The sequence below is a fragment of the Crinia signifera genome, chromosome 3 (genome assembly GCF_055691185.1).
Source record: "Crinia signifera chromosome 3, ASM5569118v1, whole genome shotgun sequence".
Taxonomy (NCBI): domain Eukaryota; kingdom Metazoa; phylum Chordata; class Amphibia; order Anura; family Myobatrachidae; genus Crinia; species Crinia signifera.
Genome location: NC_139219.1, coordinates 281,250,340 through 281,271,479, shown reverse-complemented (window position 1 = coordinate 281,271,479; position 21,140 = coordinate 281,250,340). Strand labels below are relative to the sequence as shown.

The following is a 21,140-nucleotide window of genomic DNA, read 5'->3' as shown; positions in this document are numbered from 1 at the left end:
AGACGGAGGACATCACTAACGACCCGCAGGAGGATGCATCGTTAGCGATATAGTACGTACACACTAGACGATATGCATGATGGTTACTATTAGGCATATCATGTACAAAATCGTCTATGACAGTGATATGTTGGTGAAAATGTAATTGCATGACAGAGCCTTACTGACGGAAACTAGATTGTATACATTGTGCTAATGGATGTCCATTTGTAATCACCTACAGCAACGGTATCTACGTAATCTTCTGTTCAGCTAGAAAAGCTTTTAGCCAAACGCTGCAGAATGTGTAAGTATATTTACAGTTGCTTCTACGTTACTTAAAAACATAGTTGCACCATCCGGTATACAGCAGAGTTAGTTCTATAAATGAAGTGACTGACAATTGTACTGTGCATGGTGTTGGATACGCTCAGCTCATTCCTGACCTTTATAAACTGCTTGAATCACAGTTCTTGGCTGCCGTGTGTGGGTTTGACGCAGAAGTCATGCTGCTGTAACAGGGTGACTGATATATAAAACATGTATATTTGCTACAACATGATATGGAGGAGACAGCTAAGCTAAACCTGCCATACTCAGTACAGCCATAGTGCAATGTGAAGATGGGTGATAGGTGGTTGGGAAGTGGGGGGTTAAGCAGCCTTGCAGTCAGGAATGACTGGGGGATGAGGAGGAGAGAGAGATGCAGGGAGGGGCAGAGTGAGCGAGCACAGAGAGGGGAGGCATGCATGGAGTGTGAGACTAGTACTAGAGGAGTGAGGGAGGGACATGTCCTGCAGTCTGGGACACAGACAGTGGAGCTGACAGCCAAATAGACAGAAGACTATCTGGAACTACAGACAGGGAGGTGTGACACCACACAGGGGTGATAGCTGTGGGGCTACCTGTTACAATGCTGTGCCCACTCCATGGAGTCCTGCCTGTGTGCTGCTGGGCATAGAGCTGGGGCACAGGTGTCTTCTTAAGCTGTGCATTGAGGGCAGACCTAGATGCAGTGTGGAGGTAAATAGAGGTGGGTGGTACGCTCAGTGTGTACCCCTCAGGCTGGTGAGATGCCCACGCTGTTCCTGCCCGTCCTCCTGTTCCTCAACTTTGTGGCACTGATGCCATCCGAGCGGCCCCCAAGTTGCCATGAAGTGCGTGCAGCATTCCAACTTCAGCAGGTCGGGAGAGGACGGCTGGTGCCTGAGGTGCCAGTGGAGGGTGAGTGCAAAGTACCAATTGCTGGCATTATTCACTTATGTATTTCCCAGGTGTGTTGCACTGTAATAGGGGTACTTGCTATACCCACTCTGAGCAGAGTATCTGTGCATCATAGTACTTCTGTCTATAGACAATGTTACTGTCCTGGCACTGTCAGCAGGTAACCACACTGAACTATTATATCCACTGCCAGTCACAGTGTTGGGCAAATACTATATGTACACATTTATATAGCCTGCAGAATGTTTCTACGATTGACAATAAATATATGTTCTATGGTGATATTAGATATCTGATCACACACACACACTGTGGATAGCTGCGATGTACTGTACTGTACTGTACTGTACTTATCACAGATACCTCATGTATATACAGTAACGTATAGCCACCGATCGTATACACAGTGATAACCATTCTGTGTATCTTCTGTAATAGGATTACACGTGGATTACATGACAGTACAGATTATGTGCAGGCAGTGTATAAGAATGGTTATGTGTAGCTTTGTGGATTGGGAAAATACAGTATCAGGGAAAAAATAAAAATAGCAGGATGTCTGTCGGGCGTGAACGTATAGCTACAAAATATTTGTCATTAGAAAAGCTTATTTTTATATCCCCTTGAAACTTTTGGAGACTGTGATGGTGAGAGAGACCAGAATGTGCACTGATTTTCCACATTTGTAAAGTGAGAGACCTTCTGTGTATACTAATTAACAGGTGCATAAATGGTGACATCGGAATTACTGTAGGTGTAAAACTGGAACGGTCAGGGTTTGACAAGGATTACAACAAATTATATAGGTATGGGGTAGGCAATTTTAAAAATCAGGGTTTGTTTTTTTATTTAACAGTGTGCAGCAGTGAGTTGGTGGGAATTTAGATTCGCTGGTTTTGAACTTTGACCTGAACGGCCAGGGGCCTTGTATGTGTACTTGCAGATGAGGGAAACCATTCATTGGCCTATACTTTCAATGGGCTGCTTCTTCTTGGAGCCCTTATTCAGGAAAATGGACTTCTAGACATACTTAAATTACAATGTAGTTATGATGTAATTCAAACATGTCAATAAACAAACTTACAAATATAACAAAATCCCTTTGCCCGCAAGGAGGCAGATGTGCACACATAGAAAGGCTCTGCGATTTTGCAATTGAACAAACTTTTTAAATCGTATTTTCGCATCACTGAATCTCACAGTGAATCTATTATTCCACTATTATTTAACTGATATCTGCAGGTCCAGGTCCAGTGGGTCTCTTTCCTTGGTGGCAATGCCATCCTCTGCCAGCAGTCTAATGCTCCAATCAGTGGGTCATGTCATTTGCTCGCTGGCCGTCCACGCATTGGCATAGTGATTCCACCCAGGGGAGGTCCAAAAAAGCTTGGTAGGGTTCTCTAAAGCTGGAAAGGCTTTGCTGTTACCCCATCAATAGCAATGAGGACTTCAGCATCTGCAGATGGCAATGATTAGGTTGCTGTCATAACCCCGTTATCATTTTAAACAAGTGCTAAAAAGTTAGCACTCAGTATTAAGGGCCTGATTCAGACCTTTTCACTGTGCTGCAAATTCGATTAACAAGCTATTATGAGAGGACTGCGTGGTGGCAGCCAGCAAAGGTTAGCCTTCACTGGCTGCTCGCAGGGTGATTGACACCCCGCGGGCATTTTGGGGCAGTAGCCTAGCGTTTTCCAGTCATGCCCCAGAAAACACAGGTGTTCCCCGGCAGTTGGCAGGGAGGGCTGTTAAAGTCAACCTTTTCCCCATGTCCTTCTCATTGCTGAGTAAGTCTAGACTAAAGGTGGCCATATACTTCTACTAGCCACCCGACCTCCCTGAGCCGCCCGGGACCTTCCACATGCGTCCCTTTCACATGCAATGTATCAAATGCGACCCTGTTCTCCGCCGCCGGGAGGGGGGCCAAGTTGGAGGTTGGATGGGCAGCAGGCCCTGCCTCCAGCTTAGGTCCGATGCACACTGGACCGTGCATCGGACCCGAGAGGTATGTAAAACATACTGATCCGGTGAAATCAGGCCATATCGTACTAGTGTATGGGGGCCTTTATTCCGCGCTTGCAAGCAGAGGGAAATCATTCCATGCTGAGTGATTTTCCCCTTGTGTGCATGGCTGCAAATGCACTGCACAGGGGTGGGGTGGGGAGCTTGGCGGGGCGCGTGTACCTGCTCGCTGGGCTCTGAACACTCGCAGCCCAGCAAGCAGGTCTGAATAGGGCCCTAAGTGGAGTCTTAAATGTGCTATAACTATAAATACATCTAATTGGTTTCTGTAAGTTACAGCATATATTCCAAACATCCATATTACCAAATTATCACTGATACGGTCATCCCAACGGTCTGGGCGTCTGCCCTTGTAATTGGTGTTTTTAGGTACAGTAGCGGATTTGGGGGTGACCTAGAGCATCCGAGTAACTAAGCAACCCCTTTGTAATTGTATTCCAGCCACACCCACATTGGCCATTTCCCTCTTTTCACAAGCATCAGAAGTGTGGCAGTTTTCATAATGTGGGGCCAATCCTATTCCGGGGCAAGTTCCTGCGTGGGTGAGTTAGTGTGCCAATAGCTGCACTTAATGGTAGCTCAAACTCACACAGAACTGGCTGAAAATGTGAAGTCTACTGCAGGTTGTGTTAACTTCTGTGTCTCTGAGTCCAAAATATTACAAACTCTTGTCTATATTAAATACAACACTCATAGTTATTTATGCGCATGTGCGGCCACAGCGCTTGCACACAGAATTCGGGTGGGGGCATGGGAGGGGAGCATGGGGCGTTAGCATTAAAACACTGGGCGATCCAAAGGAAATTCCCAGATGGTGCGAGTAGCTAATGTCAGTGGATGTCCACTGCCCATCCACTTCCTGCATAGGGTGCTCGGAGATCTGAGACATCACAGAAGTCTCAGATCTGCGAGTGCTGGAGAAATCATTTGATGGTCACCAAGGCTATGAATTGATAATTATGCAAATCATCCATTCACAGCAGTGCGGGGGATTACAGGTGCGAGGGGCGGGTGGGCGGCCGTGCGGGTGGCGTCTGGAGGCGAAATTCACAGCCTTGCAACTCAACCAGAGTCAACCAGAATAAGGGCCATTATGTAGTTCCCTGACTTGCAGTGATGTGATTTGTATGCAACACTATTAATTAACAAGTTTATCCACATTTTAGCAATAATTAGTAGCAGCCTCTCTCTCTTGGGTGCATGTTTGGCAAGTATTGCTAAATTACTAAAAAGAACAACTGAGACTCGGATCAGATTTATCTTCTGAATAATTAAAGAAAAGCAACTTAAGCAAAATGTCGGAGCAACTAAGAGCTAATTTGTAATCCAGCCACCAAATGCACAGAATGGTAGAGACATTGCTAGGAGGAGTACAGATGCTCAAAGGTTTAAAATTCAAATGCAAATCTGTGGTTTTGTGGTTTGGTGGCCGTGCACATTTGAGATTGTCAGTAGACTTCAATTGAAAACAGTGGTTCAGATTTTGCAGCTCCTTGTCACCATAAGCAGTTTGTGTTTGATGTTTGCAGTGCACGTTTGTGATTGGACATTCACCTTTTTCGGGTTGCGTTGGAGGTATGCCATTCTAATTACAATTACTGCCTTTAAATATTTATATTTTTTAAGCACTACCTAAATAGTATTTTGAAATAGTTGCACACTATTTTTATTTTTTTTCATAAAATTGAACTTCTATTAAACTATTTTATAATTGGAAATGTCAAGTTAATTATTCGATGAAAATATAAGAGAAGAAAGGGGATCTAACACAAAAATTGAAATGTTATTGATAACTCTCTTAGGGGGTATTCAATTTGTTTTGATTTTCCGTATAGGCAAAAAATTGAACTGATTCAATTCCTGATAATTCAATTGCAGCCATTTTCGCCATTATTGATGTCATTTTTGTCCAATGCCTTTTCACTTTTTTTCCAGCCATAAAGGCTTTGGCGAAAATTCTCTTTAAAAAAGCATTGAAAACAGCAATTTTGCCTGCAAAGTGGCAAAAAGACATGATCGGTGGCTAGTTTGGTGGTCCAGGTGTTTTTTGCTACTTCAGAATTTTTTTGCCTAGCCAAAAAATAAGACTAAATTGAATAGCCCAATATCAGTGGGAAATTCCATTGCTTTCGGAGTGCGTAAGTAATGGGCGCACAACAGGGACGTTCAATTGTCTTTCCAATGGGCATGAGCATGTCTATTACTTGTCATGTATGTCATGCCCTAATGTATCAGGTTTAGTCATGTACAGCATGTAAACCCATCTACACTACTGGATGTGCTAAGTTTGGCTGCACAAAAGCCCAACTGCTCGCCACTCTAAGAGGGTGCAAGTAGAAGTAATAAACCTTTTACACCAGCCTTAAAAACCCAGGTTTGCAGGCGGTGTAAACGCACCCATTTGAAATGTCCCGGGTCGTGAGACCCGGCATTACTACCCATGTATTGAGCAGGGTTAAACACGGGTTCAACCTGGCTTGCTGTGCATTGTAGATGGGAAACCCAGGTCGACCTGTTCACTGCAATGGAACAGCCATTGCTGGGAGATGATCTCATCTCCCACCAACAGCCTAGGAACCGGCCCTTGGTGAGGTCAGTATACGGTCATTAGGTCAACACACCTAAGGTTGACATTGGGTTGGCTGCTAAAGGTCAATATAGGCTTAGGTCGATATTGGGTTAGGTCGGCAGGGTCATTAGGTCAACTCAAGCATTAGGTCTACATGTGCTAGGTCGTCAGTCAAAAGGTCGACATGGGTTTTTCAAGTTTTTCTGAGCCGACATGTGCCAATTGGCAGTATTTCAAGCCCTACCATCTGCTAGGAAGTGGAGGGAGAATAAAATAGTGCATGGCAAGCGCAGCAAGCCATGCAAGGGGACGCGGTGCACTAATGCGGTATCCATGTCGACTGTGTTGTCCTAATGACCCTGTTGACCTTACCCCATGTTGACCTTCTGAGGTGTCGAACTAAGCCCATGTCGATCTTCAGTGGCGTCACTGTGGCGTCAACTCCCATTATACCGGGTCAGGAGGCAGGTGTAAAAGGGGTCACAAGTCGGGTCGCACCCAGCCTGGAGTCTGAATTCCCAAGTACGACCCAGCTTTTAGATATCAAAGGGGTATTATGGCCACCCATGGCATTCACATCAATTCATATATATATATATCTTCAAGCACAAGAGGTAAACACAAACATCCTGGTTGCAAAAGTGCATCAACTAATGTGGTGGTCTCCATTCTGACCAATTGACCAAACAGCAGTGATTGGAAGCCATATTGGTATCCGGGCAACCAGTTGGTTATGGTTTATTGCAGTCAGCTATGGTTTATTGCAGGGCAACACAGCTGTTCAATGACAGCTGTGAATGTATTAGTTCTTGTATGGGTTCCAAGAGCAGGCATTTTCGTTATAGGAAATATACTGTATATAACAACAATATACAAATTTGTATCCAGTGTAACTAGCAACCAGGGCACGATTAAAGGTTCCAGGTGCCCTAGGCTAATACATGTGTAGCTCCCCTTGTAATGCTGCTAAATACACATGTATGGGTATTCATGGACTCTTCATTCATACTGCCCATGTGCATGTAACGAATGGTATACAACTGGCATGTAGGACCTTTGGCTTTAGCTGTTGCACAATGTACATAAAGTACATGTACATAATGGTTCCCTCAGTAAGTTACATGGTCACCTTCATAACTTTAGTCCCCGCAGTACATTGGGATGGGTGATAGCTAACAAGTATGGAATAAACTAGGCCTTCATCTTATTCCTCGGCTGTCACCTGCAAAGCCTCCCACCCCTGTCCTGGGGCCCTAGGCTGCAGCCTAACCAGCCCATTAATCAGGCCCTGCTAGCAACATAGCATGTGCCACCAACAGATACCACCCTATTATGGAGATAATGTATATCCATGTTGCATGCAGTATTCATGTTTTCTAAGCCAGTGTTCTGGAAATCCTAATTCCTGGGCTTATTATATCTATACTATGTTTTAGAAGACACTTAACTCCTTTCAGGTCCAACAACTAGTGAGGCTTAACAGCCCTAGCGCTAGTAGCAGATCCAATGGTGAGACACTTTAAAATAAGAACATTAACATTGTTCAACATTCAATGTAGACCATTTTTTTAGTTATAAAAAATACAATTCATTTGAACATTTAAACCCGACTATTTGAAAATTTTAACTTCAACGGGTTAAATATACATACTGTATAAAAAGAAGAAATGATTTTCAACTAAAGACAAACAGTCCCATAACAGATCAGCATACCTCAAATTAAGGGTCAACAAGGAAGGCAGTTTAAAAAGTAATGGAATTATTTTATAAATTGGGGCTCACACTTCTACAGATGATTTCTCCAGACCCTCCAGTCTTCCCCAGGTGATACTGATCATAAAAGATTAGGTGAGTTTGCGATTACTGTTTTCATTCCTGTTTTGTTTTATGTTTATATTTTCTGTAAGTCAGTTGATGGGTGTGGGGATTGTTAGATCGGCAGTGTCTATTCCTACAGTCATAAGGTGGACTGTAAATTGGTCCACAATGAACATGTCGACACGTGAAAAAAGTCAACATAGACAAAAAAGGTGACACAATCAATAAGTCAACATCGACATAGGAAAAGGTGATGTGTTTTTTGTGTGTGTCTATTTCAACATCTGTCACCATGGACCCCCAATTAGTGTAACGCGTACCCACGCATAGTGCTTTGCTTAGCACACCTTACAGTTCTCAATTGTAGTCCACGTGGGCAAAAAGTATCAACAAGTTTTTGAAAGAAAAGAATTGTAAAAAAACTCATGTTGACATTTTCATGTATTTAGCTTTGCCCAGTCGACCTATTGCTTGAGTCAACCGTTTGGTCAGTGTCAACCTTGTGAGTGTCGATATATTGAGCATGTCGACCTTTTGTCTGTTGACCAATAGTGGAGGACCTATTGACTGTCGACCTGTACACTGTTGATCCTACAAATGGCACCATCAGTTTATTATATATCATCTTTTTACACAACCATTTGACCGGATTAAGAAGTGTGTTGGAACTTGTGCATGCATATACTGTATTATCAACTACAGGCCATATCTCCATTCGCATGGGAGAGGGTGTAGTTGGGTAGCAGTGGGGTTTTGGCATATGGGGTGTGTACTCTTGGCTTTTCATGGGTGTGCAGACAGAATTGTGGACTATTTAGAGGTAATCATACTCAGATATCTGTTTGATTTCAGATGGATGCTTTGCCTCAAGGATGGGACTGTTGCACATGTGACCTGATCGTGATAATGGCTACTTTTACAAATGGATGTACAGGGGCAGTTTACCACTTAGGGGGGTTTTCAATCTATTTTCACATAGAATAGATGAAATATGCATTCAATCTATTCAATGTTCTTTTTTTTTTTTTAAGACTTTCGTAAATATTCCGAAAGTATGAATTGGCCAGACTTTTTCCATGGAAATGGCTGTTAATTCGCAAAGTAAAGGCCCCCATACATTAGGCCGACTTGTCCTAGGGACAAGTCGGACCCAATTTACCTGCGAGCCGCCCGGCAGCTCCCCGGGAGGCTCACATACAATTTGGCACTTGATGTGCCATTTTTACATGGGATAAATCGCATGCGATTTATCCCATGTAAAAAAAACCCCGGGGAGCTGCAGGGCGGTGAGCAGTAGTGGGGGCGGGCAGCGGCAGTAGTGGGGACGGGCAGCGGTGGTGGGCACGGGCAGCGGTGGTGGGGGCGGCCAGCGGCGGTAGTGGGGGCGGGCAGCGGCGGCGGGGACGGGCGGCGTTTGCGGTGAGCGCAGTGTACTTACACATAGCAGCAGCGGCGGGGACGGGACGCGCAGTGGCGGCTATTATATTTTTAAAATACTTGTCAAATGACCGGCCGCTCTCTGATTGGCTGAGAGCTCTCCGGCCAATCAGAGAGCGGCCGGTCATTTGACAAGTATTTTAAAAATATAATAGCCGCCACTGCGCGTCCCGTCCCCGCCGCTGCTGCTATGTGTAAGTACACTGCGCTCACCGCACACGCCGCCCGTCCCCACCACCGCTGCCCGCCCCCACCACTGCTGCCGCTGCCCGCCCCCACCACCGCTGCCGCTGGCCGCCCCCACCACCGCTGCCGCTGGCCGCCCCCACCACCGCTGCCGCTGGCCGCCCCCACTACTCCCCCGGTGTCTGTATGCATATGCATGTCAGGTGGCAGGCATATGCATACAGGGAGGTCGGACGTGATCGTATGTACAGACCGTCCGACCTCCCTGATCCGGTCCGATGCGCACGGGACCGCGCATCGGATCGGATCAAATGTCACATACCTACGATTTTGGGCCAATTTCATCCGATTATCGGCACAAAGTGCAGAAATCGGATGAAATCGTCCCAAAATCGCATAGTGTATGGGGGCCTTTAGTGTCCATTTCCACGAATGCAGATTCAGCTTTTCAAAGACTCTAATCTGCGGCGGCGGGTCAGAGATTAAATAGGTCCTGGCCAATATTTCTGAATAATGGAAATATAGGCCCGCATTAAATACCCCCCTTAGATGCGGTTAACTCTAAAGACAGGTGTTGATCAGCATTTTCACTGAGCATACGATGCAATACGGCTCTGAATCAGCCCCCTTGTGAATTTTTTTGTTATACTAAACTCCATTGAATAACATTCTGCGTTTGCATTCCCAAATGATTCCGTTTTTTTTTATTTTTTATAATGCTACATTTAAGTCATCAAGCTTGTAAATTTCAGTTTTGGATCAGGCAGAGAGTAACTGAAGACATCCTAAGAATGATAATGTAGTTTTAACACAAAACTTTCTAGTGGTAAAACCTTGGGGTTGAAAGAGAGTTTAAGATAGTAAGTGTATGTTACATTTAAGTCATCAATCTTAGCTTGTAAATTTCAGTTTTGGATCAGGCAGAGAATAACTGAAGACATCCTAAGAATGATAATATAGTTTTAACACTAAAACGTTCTAGTTAAAACCTTGGGGTGGAAAGAGTGTAAGATAGTGAGTAAGTTTACTAATTTTTGGAATGACATGCATCGTGCATGCATGTCTAGTTTGGTAGTCATGAAAGAAGTTTTCATTACAAATATGAATAGACCATATTTTTGGAAGTTTATTGAAATTCGTATTGATTGCTAATTAAGTGATTTGCTTAAAAACACATCCTTAGATGTAAAGTTAACTTAATATCATTTTGTGAAAATAAATAAAATATTGAAAGAAAAAAATACAAATAGTAAGTGAATGGTTTTATACTTCTGTTTGAGTTTCATGCCTAGAATGTTAAAGCCCTAAGGAAAAATAATGAACTTATTTAAAAAAAATGTTTTTGAAAAGATCAATGAAAGCAAAACAGAAAAATAAAATAATGTATTTTAGTTATTCACAATTTACACTGCTTGTAGATAATGGTGGCAACACATTGAAGATGCTGTTGCTCAACAGTAACACTGTGTAGTAGGTAACTGCTGTCAACTTCAGTAATAAATAAAGTATACCATGAAAGAACATTTTCTAATTCCTTCTAGAATACACGAGACGCCTCAAAGAGAAAGATGACCAAGCATGGGGCCTAGCTAGGAGGGCAGGTGGGGCATGTACCGTCAGTAGGGGACCCACAGCTGCTGCTGCCATTCCAGGGTGTATCGCATACAATACATAATATAACTAACTAATTAATTTATGGTATCGGGGCTAATTAATTATTGTTAATGGGTTAAATATACTGTATATAAGTGGGACTGTTACTATAAATCTAAAGTAGTTTTTTGATATATTAATTGTTGAGGAGGGAAAGATACTGTAAGGTGATCAAAAATACTCTTTGTATTTTATGTCACTCACACTGCTACATTATATATCCGGTACTGATGCTTTACATATTGCTTGGTGGCCACTGATGCTCTTTGTATTATATGGCGGTCAATAATGCATTCTGTATTATATGGTGGCCACCATTGCCCTTTGTATCATATGGTGGTTACTGATGCTTTTTGTAATATAAGATGCCCACTGATGGTCTGTATATTATATAGTGGTCACTGATGCTCTCTGTTTTTTATGATGACCACTGTTGCTTTTTGTACTATATGATGGTCACTGTTGCTCTTTGTATCATATGGTGGTTACTGATGCTTTTTGTAATATAAGATGGCCACTGATGGTCTGTATATTATATAGTGGTCACTGATACTCTATGTTTTATATGATGACCACTGTTGCTTTTTGTACTATATGATGGTCACTGTTGCTCTTTGTATTATATGGTGGTCACTGTGATGTTATCTATATTAAATGGCGATCACTAATGCTATATGTATTATATGATGGTCACTGTGATGTTATATATATTTAATGTTGATCACTAATGCTATCTATATTAAATGGCGATCACTAATGCTATCTGTATTATATGGCGGTCACTGTGATGTTATCTATATTAAATGGCGATCACTAATGCTATCTGTATTATATGGCGGTCACTGTGATGTTATCTATATTAAATGGCGATCACTAATGCTATCTGTATTATATGGGGGTCACTGTGATGTTATTTATATGAAATGGTGATCATTAATGCTATCTGTATTATATGTTGGTCTTCCACCAAGATCAACCAACATGAAGATGGAAAACTTTATCAACTGATAGGACCTAGAACAAAAACGGTGGCCCTTTTTGTTCTAGGTTGAATCATCCATGCCCAAATATCTAAATCTCTTATGTATACACTAAGGAAGCTCTGACGGGAGCTCTTAACCACCGCACTAAAATGCCTGTATGACCTTGGTGTCACATCATTTTCTGTTAGATGAGATTGGTCATTTGAGACCGCCTGATGGAATCCTGTTGCATATGCAGGATTGTAGTAATTAAACTTTGATTCCAAATGGGTAATTAGTTTTTGTTTTTGTGGGCACTGGTTGCAATATCTCAGCACATACCATCTCTGTTTTCTAGGTCACTCACAAGAAATCAAATTAAATCTTTGCATGTCGCATCCGATTCAGCTGCTTGAACCAGCAACAACATTCTTGAGAACAGTACAGTACATATACAATCTGATTGAGTTCCACTGGCTCCAGTTAGTATATACCTTGTATACACCATGTAGGTCCCAGGGGGCAGAACTTGCATTTTAATTTCCTCCTTTGAAATGTGTTGGCTTTAGTCAATTTTAAATCAACTAATTGAATACAATAAGTAACAAACTCAAAAAGCAATAGGAAATATTACATTTCAATTTTTACTGTAAGCCATTTAATTAAATTAAACCATTTCAATTTGATTTGAATTGGGTAACTTGATACAGACTGGCCCATAATATTGGCTCACACTATCTTTACAAAGGTTCCTAAATGTCTTCAAGAAACAATTTTTTTATTTTTACACCTTGGTAACCAATCCCATTAACATCTATCTCTTGGAATTAATATAGATACCATTCACTTTTAGGTTTTATCTTGTTTAATTTAACAATCATAACATTCAAAAAATTATTTTATTTACTTGTAAAATAAGAAAAAATTTAACTTTTTTTTCACAAATTAGTAATGTGGTAAAATAACCCATTGGATTGTTTTTTCTCCCCATCAAGGTTTATAAAGTCAGATGTATTTAAAAAAAAAACAATTGTTAATAAATATTGTATAGATTTTATGGTACTTGTGTATTATCACAGCGCCCATCGCATCGCATAGCATACCACTAATTAAGGTATGCGATGGCATGCGATAGGACCGATTTGAGGCTTTTCCCGGACAGAGTGTACAATTTTAATATCACGTCGCATCGCATGCCATTATAATGGCATGCGATGCGACGTGATTTCAATGTTAAATGCCCACCAAGACCCGATTTTTAATTGTATCCCCACCCTGATGGTTAATGAGTATGTTAAATGCCCCCCCATTGTTAATGCCACCCCACTATCAACGCCAACCCAAAGCGTGGCGAGCGCAGCGAGCACGCGAGGGGAAGCGCATAACTTCACAAGTATTACGAGTCCCCTCGCGGGGCTTGCTGCACTCGCCACACTATATAAGATAAACTCCACGCTGACGTGGATAGTGGGGGTATGAAAAGTTTGTAGGACGCGTACCGCCGCCCCACGCGGGCTCGCTGCGCTCGCCACCCTTCGGATTGGCGTTGATAGTGGGGTGGCGTTAACAACGGGGGGCTTTTAACATAGTCATTACCCATCAGGGTAATCTAAAATCGGGTCTGGGGGGCATTTAACATAGGAATTAGGCATGTGGGTGCATGTACGACTTAAAATTGGTCGCATCGCATGCTTTCATGCTGCATTTTTAGTTGTACAATGACCTGCAATGGAAATCGGGGGCGCAGTGAAATCGGGGGCGCAGTGATAATACACAAGTACCGATTTTATTACTCTGTAACTAGTTAACACATTAAAGCAATATGGCTGGTTTAATAGTTAGCGTTACTGCCTCATAGCACTGAGGTCATTGGTTTGAGTCTCCGCATGTCCGTAACTGTGTGGAGTTTGTATATTGTCCCCGTGCTTTCCCCGTGGATTCCCTATGGCTACACCAGTTTTCTCCCATAATCAGAAAATATACTGGTAGGTTAATTTGCTTACATGCGTACATGTGTGTAAGGCAGAGTAGATGGGCCAAATGGTTCCTATATGCTGTCAAAATCTATGTTTACCAGTAGTAAAATGTAAAGCTTTCTATTACGGTATGTCTAGAGCAGAGTTATCTATATCTACGGTATATTAAAAAAAAAACTGTGCCCATGCTATCGTTTTTAGTTTCAGTAAAGATTTACTGAATTAATTTGAAAAAAAAAACCATCTGTACTGGTCACTGAATTCCGATTCCAATCAGCCTCTGTCCTTTTACAGGCTATGCAGTTTATCAGTTTGAAGTTGATTGGTTGATTTGGACAACTTTGCTTTATATCTCTCCAAGGATCAATACATCTCCCCCATTTTCTTAGGAATTTGAGGTGATATTTTTTCACCATGGGTATTTCAATCCAAAAGAACAATCTGGTAAAATAGAACCAGAAGGCTTTTAAAGGGCTTTTCCCAAAACCAGGATGTGTATGTGCACCTGCGTATTGCAGGAGGGGATTAGCACAACATGAAATGTTTACATTTCATTTCAGAGCTGTTCAACAATCCTGCTATAAAACTGGGCTGTGGAAGCATCTGCAAATAGTGGATGGCAGGCACGCACTGTAATGTACACTGGGCGACACCACTGAGTTTTCCAGTGAGAATGCTTCCTAGATGACATTCCTGTGTGTTTGCCTGGGTGTTAAACATTTAGATTTACAATTCCATGCAATGGAAAAGCTACAGTATGTGTAAACAATTTTATTTTTGTTCTTAGCAGTTATCACAACTGAAACACAACATATTGAGGAGAGTGAGGGTATACGACAGATAGCAGACCTTCCCACTGTCCCGGAAGCTGTGGGAGCCTCACAAGTTTTTGTATATGGCCCCACACCCAGAAGGCAGATGTCCTACAAACTGCTTGCCACCTAGTGAAGCAGGCAGAGAGGGAAAATGACCACCGGGCAGCTAGGTGGGGGCAGCCGTTGGGGGGGGGTAAATGATGTCAGAGCCGTTCCCGCCCCCAAAGGTCCCTGTAGCCAATTGCTACATTTTCGAAAAGTGTGGGGGCGCTTAATGATGTCAGTTCTCTGCAATGACTCCTCTCCAGGCTACTCCCAGAGAGGAGAATACGAAATCAGTAAGTATGATCTAATGTCAACTTTAACCCTTTCATAGCCTCTTGCAGTTTACATCATATTGACCTGAACCATTTTGTGCTGTGCTGCTGCTTAATAAGAAAAAATGTAAGTTGTTGATTATTTATAGAGTATGTTTGTGCCTTAGCTGGGGAAGAATGGAGTGGGTTGAGAAGTGAATGCAGAGCCTGTCATGCTGCATCTTTTTTCCCAGCGGAACTGGAAGATATGCTCATATTATTATTTATTTATTATTACCAGTTATTTACATTCTAGGGTCAATTTTGTTGGGAGCCAATTAGCCTACCAGTATATTTTTGGATTGTTTGAGGAAACCCACGCAAGCACGGGGAGAATATACAAACTCCGCACAGTTAGGGCCATGGTGGGAATCGAACCCATGAACTCAGCGCTGTGAGGCAGTAATGCTATCCATTGCACCATCCATAGTGCTCTGATAGTGCCGCAGTCAGTGTCTCATGTACAGAGGAGGCCAACATCAGCATCACAGATCCGCTGTTTGCATACAAAGCCACACATCAATCACATCATTGAGCAAATCTACGGTTGTTCAGAATGTCCTACACAACTAATACCCAAGGGACAGAACCACTGCATAAAAGGACTCAGTCACCACTGGGTACATGCCCCAGAACTGTTTGCAACATGAAGACGATGGACAGAGAAAGGAATGTCTCTGTGTGGCTGACGAAGCTCCCCAGCGAAGCGTGCGCTGACCAAACACTCCGTGTGACCCCCTGTTCCCTTCCCCAATTTGAATGCATTTTGATCTGTTTAGATAGGGCATAGTATCTAAGTGGTGCATCGCACTCTGTAGTAGCTGAACCAAAGGACCTGATGAAGCTCCCCATCGAAGCGTGCGCTGACCAAACACTCCGTGTGACCCCCTGTTCCCTTCCCCAATTTGAATGCATTTTGATCTGTTTAGATAGGGCATAGTATCTAAGTGGTGCATCGCACTCTGTAGTAGCTGAACCAAAGGCGCGGCACTTGACGTCCGTGACCGCGACCTCTGTGCCCAGCTAACTTAGGCGCACACCCGGTGGTATCCGTTCCCCGGCGTTTGCAGCCTTCGTGATAAGTCTCTGGCGGCTATTAGAAACTGCGTCGGAGACGAGATACAGAAGACAGACCACGGTCTGCTTCGGGTCTCGTTCCTCAGCAGCAGCATTACGGGGGACGTACATAGGCGTGCGCAGCCCATTTTTTTAGGGTGTGCACCATTGGAGGGGCGTGTCTATCACCGCCTACTGGTCGTGTCTATGAATGCCTATTTGGCATCAATGCAAAGTAAATAGGTGACTTATTTATGTATATGCACTTCAGAATGAATTATTCCCCCACACATATACTAGATAAGGGACAGTGCACGCCTTAGGCGTGCTGCAAAAATTAACACTGTAATGCCTATTACACATAATGCCACACACCGGAATGCCCATTACGCCACACACCGTAATGCCCATTACACGTTATACTAAACACTGTACTGCCCATTACACGTTGCACCTCACAATGTGATGCCCATTACACTTTGTACCTCACACTGTGATGCCCATTACACATTATGTCTCACACTCTGATGCCCCCTTACATGTTACACCACAGACCATGATGCCCATTACGCCTCACCGTGATGCCCATAACACATTATTTGACACACTGTGATTGATGCTCATTACACATTATTTGACACACATGATGCCCATTACATATTATGCCACACACCGTAATGCCTATTACATAGTATGCCACTTAAATGCTGCTTACCTAGATGCTCGATGCTAGGAGTTACATGCTTGATGCCAGGGGATTCATGCTTGTTGCCATGGGGATTTCATGCTTGTTGCCCAAGGGGGAGTAAATGCTCGTTGCCCAGGGGAATTACATGCTCATTGGCCAGCGGGGGATTACATGATCATTGGCCAGGTGGGGGTTACATGCTCATTGGCCAGGTGGGGGTTACATGCTCATTGCCCAGGGGACACACACAGTGCCCCGGGAGACACAGTCGCAGACACAATCACGGACACTGAACTATGTACTAGAGCGGGATCATTTGAGCTGGACCTGCTGGGATTATCTGAGAAAGATCTTTGCTGGTGGCACAATCCAACCATGATCTGCTCCGGCCCAGGGCATGGAATGCTATCACATCGGTTAAACACTCCAGCTCCCTGGTGGCCAACTGCCCACCAACACCAACAATGCTGTATGGAAAGTTCTACCAAATTATATATGAAATTATATATGAAACAAACAAACAGGAAGCATTTCACTGTAGATTTAAAATACAGCCACATATACTGTATAACATGCCTCTGTCATCCATCCATATATACACACACAGCACATACATATATATGCAGCCAAACACAGCCTCTATCAATGTCATATACATACATACAGTATATAAGCATACACACAGACACATACAGTATATATATATATATATATATATATATATATATATATATACTTCTAACCATATAAGACCTCTGTCAAGCATACACATTTTCACCCACCCCGAGTACCATTCCACAAAAGTGAAGAGCATTTCACTTACTGCTCCTTGCTGCTGCCACCACTGGCCTGAATGCAAACACACACTGCTCCATGATGCTGCTGGCATGTTTCATGCTGGTGCACGTAAGGACAGGAGTCACAGAACAGGTGGACGGACGGCTGCTGGTGCCTGATGAATGCAGGCTACTTCTCCCCTTCCCCCTCCCTACCTCCTGATAACTGGGGACATTTTGCCGGGAGAAGGAGGCTGCTGGGCGGACGGGCTGCAGGGCTACACGGGTGGGCGGGCTGCAGCGGAGACTACAATACGCGGCTGCGGCAGCACCACTGGCCAGCAGCCAGCTATCCCGGCCGAGCCGCATCATCACTACTGCTGCCCCACTGGTGCTCCAACCTTGCGGGGGGTGCCTGTGCATTAGGAGGTGCCTGTGCACCCCCGGCACCCCCCATGCGCACGCCTATGGGGACGTATATATATGTCAAAACCCCGAACACATTATTAAAATCACGGCCAGTGACTGTAAAAATTCTCTATCACCTCGATATATCACAGAGGAATAAAAATAATCAGATTTACTGACTTACTGACACAGTGAGTGTCAACTAAATAAACTGTGATACCCACTACAGAGAAACATATTTGCGAACCACCAATGCCCATGTGTAAAAAACAGACAACAGTATAAAACCAAGCATTTATTTTGAAAAATTGTCATATTAAAATTATAAATATTATTTGGAAGGTACAGGCAACAGTGGGGTCTCACGTTGCAGGGATAGCTTTATCCCGTTTTAAATACATGTTTGTGTATGTATGTGTCAATTTGTGTTTTTATTTCGCTCCTTTTTAGAAAATAATAAATTAAAAGCTATATTTTATGTAATCCTTCTTCTCTGGTGCGCCACACAGAGACATTCCTTTCTCTGTCCATCGTCTTTCTGTCATTATCTGATGTCCAGTGGCAGCACACCCTCCTGGTAGTATCCATAATAGATTGTATTATATCACAACTGAGGGGTCATACATCTCATTTCCGAAATTCTTTCCAGTGCGATTGGTCCCTGCTTGTCTTTGTGCTGTTTGCAACATGCCTGCAATTCAGTTTGGCACTGTGGCATGAGAAGCAGAGAAAACGCTGGCATTACATCCCTGAATTAGGCCAATAATCACTAACTAAAAAATACAATGCCCGATGTTCTGAGCTAATGCAGGAAACGCCTAACTACTTAGAAATCTTAAGTGAGTTTATTTTGTATCATATGATTTTATTCTGCAAATATGAAATTTTTTTGGGGGGTGATATTTGGAGAAAAGTCTTGAAATAAATGTATTATTATTATTATTATTATTATTATAATTATATTATTATAATTATTATAATTATTTGAAATAATAACCTAATGTGAATAGAGAGAGATGTTTTTAGTAAATCACATCATACATTCCTTTGGTTTCCAATGTAACAACCAGTACACTCCCCTCTCTGCTGGGCAGTAAATCAGCTGGAGGTACTGCAGAGAGGAGGATATGCTAATAAAAGCAATAACTATCAACAGATGATCTGGAACTATGCTAATTGGTTCCTGGTCCTTGCTCCAGGACCCGAGGCCTCTAGAGACAGAGACAGAGACAGGCAGCCATGGGACTTTCAGCAGCTATTCCTCTGTAAGGGGCCAGAGTCCTTGCTACCCTCTATATATGGCAGCAGGGATTAAAGCCGTATCATACCCGCCACCTATGTATAGTAGATGGACATGAAGGGATTTATTTGGCATTTCCCCTATGACCCTTTCCGAACTTATTTTTGCCACTATTAAGATTCTAAATATACCACCAATGCGAGAGGGGCTGGAGTTTGCAATAATTCCTCTGTGATGTCCAAAATGTTCACTCCCCGAGTCATAGGTGGGAATTAATAAACTAGATTTTTTATTACACTTGCCAAGTGGATGTAGGAATTGACATCAAAGTAAATGAGTAGTTGATAAGCCTCAGTGTGTGTGTGTGTGTGTGTGTGTGTGTGTGTGTGTGTGTGTGTGTGTGTGTGTGTGTGTGGAGGGGGGTTATTTCTTCCAAATTTTAAATACCAAATGATTCTGCTTACTCCTGTATGGAGTATCCCTATATATTTCTAATCATCATTACATTCCTTTGCTCATTTACCATAGCACGCCTTCTGCTTCATCTGTCTCATTATTGTATCTGTTACATCGGGCTCATTACCTTAAGCGCCACCAGTTCTTGCAGCCACACAGTGGAGTATTTATAATGGGTGCATTTTTTAAATACCCGCATCAACAACAGCAGCACTGCAGAAAATGCCACCACACCATGTTTCCCGATATATGCGCATTAGAGTCTAGAGCCCTCTAGTGCTCAGACTCAGTGGTGTAAATATAGGGCAGGGGTGGGCAATATATTGCGTGCGGGCCAGAATCTGCCGCGACCTGATAATGCCTGGCCCTGGCGCGCTGAGGACATGATTTGCACTCCACAGGGGGTAGCCCGGCTCCCTGCTGCCCTGACAGGGGCGTAGCTAAGGGTTCATGGGCCCTGGTGGGAAAGGTCAGCTTGGGGCCCCCCTACATACAACAAAATTAAAATCTCGGTCAGTTTATAGTTTCCTACAGCATGAGTGCTTGAATCACATATGTATGCACAGCAGGTACAAACACACAACATGTAAAGGACTTTATCCTGTGTAATAACAATACTTGCACACTTGCGAATTACACGTTCTCTCTGTATATATAGTAGATTTAATTTCCCGAGAGTTTCTCACCTTGTTAAGCAGTTATTTCTCCTAGGCATTCTCAGAGCACAGGTAATAAGGAGCTAGAGCAGACTACACATAATGATGCGCCAGAGGCGAGCAGATGCCGGCGGAGCATTCAGGGAATATCTCTCCCTGTCCCTGAGGTCACGGTGTACACACAACTGCGTGATGCGGGGACTCCGGAAGTCGCGCTGCTATTGGTGCGCCGTCCGCCCGATCTGTTAGGAAATGCGCATGCGTGATGGAGATAGGACGCGCTCCGGGCTTTGCCAAGGTAACGACTTTTGTGTACATCATCTCCCTGATCGCTTCATCCCTTGGTGGCGGCGACTCAGCAGCGGAGACAGCCCGTGGAGAGGAGGCCTAGCAGCATGCCGGTCCGATTTAAGGTGCCGCTGTGTAACATGCCGTACATGACATGCCGGACAGTGGCGGGGGCTGGGCCCCCTGGCTCAGGGGCCCGGTCGCAGGTGCGACCGCTGCAACCCCTGTAGCTACGCCACTGTGCCCTGACTCAACTGAGTGATAGCTGAGCCATCGGCGCCGCACAACAGTACAGGGCAGCCGAGCGGTGGCTAAGCCGTCCACTAGTGTGCTAGGTAGATGCCTCAGTGATTGGCTGTGTGTGTATATATATATATATATATATATATATATATATATATATAACATTTTTAGGGTGCACAAAATTCAGGCAGCAACTGAGATGAAGTTACAGTAGAATTGGAAAGAGACCCCCTTCCCCCTCCCATCCCATCACAGAATTTTTCATCATTCAGTGTGGAGTAATGTGAATTGTGACTCATACTGTGTGGCGTAATATCAATTTTGGCTCATTC

The 21,140-nt window shown here is 43.5% G+C and overlaps 1 protein-coding gene across 2 annotated transcripts in view; it reads left to right on the top strand.

Annotated features, from left to right (window-relative positions):
* The first annotated feature begins 698 nt into the window (after positions 1 to 698).
* The window catches only part of LOC146064590 (glypican-5-like), a 215,790-nt gene continuing 195,348 nt past the window's right edge, over positions 699 to 21,140 (top strand). For both annotated transcript variants that reach the window (XM_083178278.1, XM_083178277.1), the window contains exon 1: positions 699 to 1,203. In XM_083178278.1, the coding sequence (XP_083034404.1) occupies positions 1,053 to 1,203 (151 nt within the window). In that variant the 5' untranslated portion in view covers positions 699 to 1,052. The remainder of the gene's footprint in view (positions 1,204 to 21,140) is intronic.